Source organism: Onychostruthus taczanowskii, unplaced genomic scaffold (assembly GCF_017590055.1).
Source record: "Onychostruthus taczanowskii isolate IOZ18803 unplaced genomic scaffold, ASM1759005v1 scaffold17, whole genome shotgun sequence".
Classification (NCBI taxonomy): Eukaryota; Metazoa; Chordata; class Aves; order Passeriformes; family Passeridae; genus Onychostruthus; species Onychostruthus taczanowskii.
In genome coordinates this window covers 3,379,651-3,385,650 of record NW_024498906.1, presented here as the reverse complement: position 1 = coordinate 3,385,650, position 6,000 = coordinate 3,379,651, and the positions used below count along the sequence as shown (strand labels likewise).

Sequence of the window (6,000 nt, the reverse complement as noted above, 5' to 3'; positions counted from 1 at the left end):
CTGCGCCGCTCGGGGCTCGGCGTGTGGCCGCGGAGCACAGCGGTGCCCCGGGACCCCGTCCCCACCTGACCCCTCCATACCGGGCGAGCCCCCCCCCGCGCGCCGCCAGGCCTGCGGCCCGGCCCGGCCCCGGAGTGCGGGCCGGAGGCTCCGCGCCCCCGCCGCGGGCTCGGACTCGGGTGTGCGCGGCGAGGAGCGGTTTTTAGGGTGCGGGGACTCCGCTCGGGGGTGGACGCGGGCCGAGGGTCGCCCCGGCGCGGGGCGCGGCTGCCGGCGGGAATTGCCGGGGGCAACCAGGACAGCGGAAGGCAGCGGGGTGCCGTGCCGGGCCCCGGGTCCCCACGGAGAACACGGACGTCGCTCCGCGGGGGCCACTGGCATTCACGTAACAGCAGAACCGGGGCAGGGGGGTGGTGGTTCTCATTTTGGGGATTATGGAAAATTGGAAGTAATTTGGCGTTGAAACCTAAGGCCTGTCTAGAGTTGTTTTCTCATCCTTGTCATGAAAGCTAATAAGGATTTTTTTTTAAATTTTTTTTTTTTACAGAAAGAGTTGATCCATGAAAGATGCACCCTAAAGTTTTCGAGGCATTAGAAATTAAGTGGGTAATCTCATGGATAGGAGGTACCTTCAAATTGGTGGCATAATTGTGGAGCCAGGCCTCAAGGAGGTTTCTTCAAGAGGCGTTTTTAACGTTTAAGGAAACTGGAAGGAAGTTGGCTGTTGGCCTTATCAAATGATGCAAATGTGACTTATCTGGCTGAGAACAGCGAATGTGTTGTGTTTATTTTGCCAATTAGCCTCTGGTTCAGCTTTGACTCCACTTTAATTTTATGCACTAGTCTTTTCTATCTTAACACACAGGCATAAAATATAAATTGGGTGGTGCTTGGAGTTTATTTCAGTACAGCATTTGATAAACATGCATCCTGCAAACTTTAACTGTGTGTAGTGGGTTGACCCTGGCTGGATGCTAGGCACCCACCAAAACTGATCTGTCATTCGCCAGCTCAGCTGGACAGGGAAGAGAAAATACAACAAAGGTTCACGAGTTGAGATAAGGGCCAGGGGAGACCACTCAAGAAATACCTAAGGGCAAACAGACCCAAATTTGGGATATTAATTTATTACCAACAAAATAAGAGCAGGATAATGAGAAGTAAAATAAATCTTAACATACACATTCCCCCCACCTCTTTCTTCTTCCCAAGCTCTACCTCCTTTTCCCCAGCAGGGAAGGGAGATGGGAGTGGGGCTTGTGATCAATTCATCACACATTTTTCCTCCCTCTGCTCAGGATGAGGAGTCCTTCCCCTTCTCCAGCATAGGGTCCTTCCTGCAGGAGACAGTGCTGGATTAACATCTCCAGCATGAGTTCATCCCACAGGCAACAGTTCTGCACAAAATGCTGCAAGGTGGGTTACACTGCACATGGGGTGCAGTCCTTCAGGCACAGCCTGCTTCAGTGTGGGTTCCCCAGAGCATCACAAGTCCTACCAGGGCGCCTGCTCCAGCGTGGGCTCCTCATGCCATGGGTCTGCAGGTCCCTGCCAGGAGCCTGTTCCAGCACAGGCCTCCCATGGACTCACAGCCTCCTCTGAGGCATCCGCCTGCTCCAGCTGGGGTGTCCTCCACAGGCTGCAGGGGAACCTTGGCTTTGGTGCCTGGAGCGCCTCCTGCCCCTCATTCTCCACTGACCTTGGTGTCAGAGTTGTTCCTCTCACAATTCTCACCCTGCTTTTCTCTGCCTGCAATTACACCTGCACAGAAAACTTTTTTTTTTTCCCCTTCTCAAATAAATTATCTCAGAGGTGTTCCCACCATTCCTGATGGGCTCAGCATTGGCCAGCAGTGGGTCCATCCTGGAGTTGGCATTGGCTCTGCTGGACATGGAGGAAGCTTCCAACAGCTTCTCACAGAAGCCATTCCTGTAGCACCCCTGCTACAAAGACCTACCTGCATAAGCCTAACAGACCATGATCCTGAGAACAGAATGGGAGCAATAATACTTCAAAAATTTATTTTATTTATTTCCATTAAGGTAATGGTAAAACTTTTGTAGACTCAGCCCAGACCTGGGTTTCAGGAAGGGGTCCTAAAATACTGACCTTCACAAGGTTTTCTGAGCTTGATCATACATGTGATATTAATGTAAAATAGTCTTTAGTAAATATTTTTGCCAGGATGGAGGAGGGTAAGGGAAAGAACAGAGAAAGGTGATGGTTAGTTCATAATCAACAGCAAGGTAACTCTAGTATAAATAAGTAAAAAATTGGAAAATTTATTTCCTTATCCTTATTTTTGAATTTAAGACTGTGAATTTCTTTGAAACAGTTTGGAACATGTTTCCTGTAGATATTGTGAAGCCTCTGGATTTGGAGATACTAAAAACCCAACTGGACACAGCCTTAAGCAACCTGCTGTAGGTGGCCCTGCTCTGAGCAGGAGAACTGGGGAAGACAATCTGCAGAAACACCTTCCAGCTTGAACGATTTCTAAGCCAGTTTTCCAACAAATGTGAAGTGCATAGAAAATTCCAGTGAACAGCACAATATGCTCTAAGGTCTTTGGTTCCAAGGATGTTTTATTCCATTTTTTGTTCACATAGGAAATGGAAATCCAGTGCAGGGCACATTGCCCTCAAAGATTCAGCATAGCCAGTTGTCACATTATTGCAGAAAACTATAATGCCATTAAAAGGCAAATGGCTGGCTGTTTTTCAGTCTTCTTTGCAAACTTATTTGCTAACTTGACTGGCTGGCCATTCATCCTGCCTGTATATAACTGTTTCACGTTTACCCCCTTGTTCTTCACCACTCAGGAGCAAGACACCAGCATATTTTGAATATTTTGTGTAATTTTTGTCTTGATGGAGCCATTACCTCAATGTTTTCCCAAGCACTCTGGTTTCCAATAGGCCACAGACACCCTGGTGTGATCAGAAACAGGGTAACTCCCATGGGTGCAGCTGCCAGGAAGGAAGCCGTGTTTGCAGCTGATACTCACAGCCCTTTCTGCTCCCACAGCCGACAGAGGTACCCAAGAGCAGAACACACTTGGAAACTGCAGATACCACAGGTGTGCGGGCACCGCTGTGGAACAACATAAGTTAACTTACCTGCAGAAATGCTTTTGTAACTTGCACTTTCTGGAACTCAGTAAGCAAAGGGTAAAACTACACTGTAAGCAATAGGATTTCTGACCTTCACTGGTGGTTAGGTTGTGTCAGATTTGGTATATAAGAGAGAGAATACAGCTTGTATATAAAAGTTTATAGCTCCTTTGTTCTCACTGAATAGAGCTCTTGCAGACCAACTCTAATTTTACTTGTGATCTACTGTTCCTTTGTATTTTTCCCTAGATTTTGGTGTCACTCAGAAGTAGGTACTGTGCTATATCTTTTTCCTCACAAAAGCAAATGAAGTCTGGCTTTTGCTCAGTGTCCTCATAAAGTCATACTTGAATGTAGCAGTCATCGAGTTAGTTCTGGAGATAACTGCTGCTAATTTCATACTTGGACATTTATTTCTCACAATGACTATTACAATGTTATGATCAGGTTCCAGCTTGGTAATCTTAAAAGGAGTTACTTTGTCGAGTCATGAAAAAATGGGTTACAGCTCCAAGTAAGTATGGCTGATGTTTTTATCCATCTTACTGATAATTTGCTTGTCAATAAATTATAAAAATTTGTAATGAGCCACTTTCAGTCACAGTTCCTTCCTTTTTATCTTGTGTGTTAATTAGATCCTTTTCCAGGTACTGGCAACATACTTAGCAAACACCATTGTGCTGAGTAACACCTCCAGATTTCTCAAGCTGTAGCTACTCTACTGCCAAGCCCCAGGTTATAGGAGAGTAACTTGAGTTTTGTCAGCTTTCTGGTGACTGGTTTGAAGGTCTTTCAGTAGACATGTGTTTGCTTCTTCATCTGTGAAATAGATGAGTTATTTTACCATGTTACCTGTTCATGTTTCAGTAACCATTTTTTGACCTTGACAAACCCCTCAGCTGGTGATGAGGGTTCATTGTGAGCTGGCTACGTCACTGTACAGTAAACATGAGCCTGCTGAAGTTATCTTTTACTGTTTTTCCTACGCAACCACAGAGATGGAGGTTGGGGAGGAAAGAAAGTGAAGGGGGATTGTTCTAAATTTCTCCCAGAATAGTTCTGTGTTAATATATTCTCAAGGAAATTCTGGAATATTTTTTCTGTCTTGTAGCTTCTATTTAAAACTTGTCTATAAAAAGGAAATACTGCAATTTTACCCAAGGATCTAATGTTCCATAATGTTCTCTTTTGATTGTTAGTAATGTTGCAAGTGCAGCAATATTTACCTGCAGTCATTGGACTAAAAAGGAAGGAGTAAGGTTACCAAGATTGCTCCTAGCAGTGGTATAAAGGTCTACTTCATGACTGTAGTAGCTGCTGACTTTCACACACAGTGTGTTCAGGACAGTTACACTTAAAAAGAATCCTTGTAAAAATATGTCCCAAAATGAAGGAAGTATGAGGGATAAGCAGTCTTCCTATTGATAGTTTAATCTGCAGGTCCAGATAACCCTGGAGACTTAAAATTGAGTGCAACAAAGGAGAAGCTGTCAGACCAAAGGTCTGTAAGACCTCATAAGGTGTTTCTGGTCACTAATCAGTAGGAAATGCCTAGTGAGAAGTAGAAGTACAGGGAAATGTATAGTTATGTGCTTTAAAATGCACTCCTGCCTGCCTTTGTCAGCAGAGGAGGTAGCTGGTTCATTTATAACAATAAATCTCAAAAGGCTTGAGCCACTTCAGGAAGGGTGATATCAGCCAGTGCCCATTTGTCTGAGTTGGGTAGTAAGCTGGCTGTCATATTAAAGTCAGTTCTTTTAAAATAATGGAGAAGAAAATATGAGATTTCTTTCATAAGGAATAAAAGGGTAGAAATGTAACTAGTACCAGTAAGTGTGGCTTAGGGAAAAATGATCTTGGCAGACACACCAAACTTCATCACTTGAGTAGGTGAGAAGCTTCAACACAACAAAACAGTGTAGATGCAGCAGACTTGGGTAAGGTGCTTCATACTACACATACTCTCCCTTACTTTCAATATCATGCATTATGTGGCTTAAAAGCTTATAGACTGAGAGTTGTAAAGAAATACATAACGTTGCAGAAATAACATAACAATTGGATTGTTCAAAGAGGTGGAACCTTAGTTATGGCCCAACACTTCCATCGTGGTCTAGAAGTCATCATAGAGTCATTCCTGTTTTTATTTGTGACTGTGATGAAGTTACTGGAATAAGTACATAGAGGTGATGAGGAAAAGATGATAATGAAGAAACATCACACAGATTGGGTTACTTTGTAAATTGAACCACTTAAATAAGTTATGTCTCATCTGTCCAAGCGCAGAAGTAAATGTCTAGGATTGATGAATGCAAATCATGTACCTAGAGGATAATTCTGAATCCTGGAAAGCAGAAAATTTAGAAAATATTAAAGGAGTGCAATCACTTCAAGACACCTCAAAAGAGCCTCATATATACATGTGGGACAAAAAGGGATGGTGCTGTTTGGGGACGCTCACAGTGGAGTAGGTTGTAGAAATAAGGTGAGTTTGTATCTGCTGGGTCATGTTTTTTAAATAGACCAAAAACTGGAGAAGCCACAAATAATTATAAAAGAATTTGGATGCTTAAAAAGTCTTTAGCTGTTTAATACCAAAAAGAACAAAAAAAAAAAGAGACATGAATCATATAGTACTTTCCCAGTTATAGGAATTCACTTCAGTCTAAAGAGAGACATGGATAGCTGGAGTTTAAACAAGATAGAAAAAAAAAAGACTTGGCTTCCTAAGTGATAAATGGTGCTGATCAACCACAAGCAAAACAATGGATGAGATGGGTCTTCCTCCCCTCAATGCCTTCACCTCCAGATTGGATGGCACTTCCTGGCATTTTTGCCAAGTCCTTTGGTTCACAAAGGAGTGACTGAAATGTAATGGCTTATGCCA

The 6,000-nt window shown here is 43.6% G+C and overlaps 1 protein-coding gene across 1 annotated transcript in view; it reads left to right on the top strand.

Annotated features, from left to right (window-relative positions):
- Positions 1–2,427, top strand: part of LOC121333409 (atherin-like) — a 3,833-nt gene extending 1,406 nt beyond the window's left edge. The window contains exon 4 of the mRNA XM_041399699.1: positions 2,314–2,427. Within this exon, the coding sequence (XP_041255633.1) occupies positions 2,314–2,427 (114 nt within the window). The remainder of the gene's footprint in view (positions 1–2,313) is intronic.
- Positions 2,428–6,000: the final 3,573 nt, after the last annotated feature.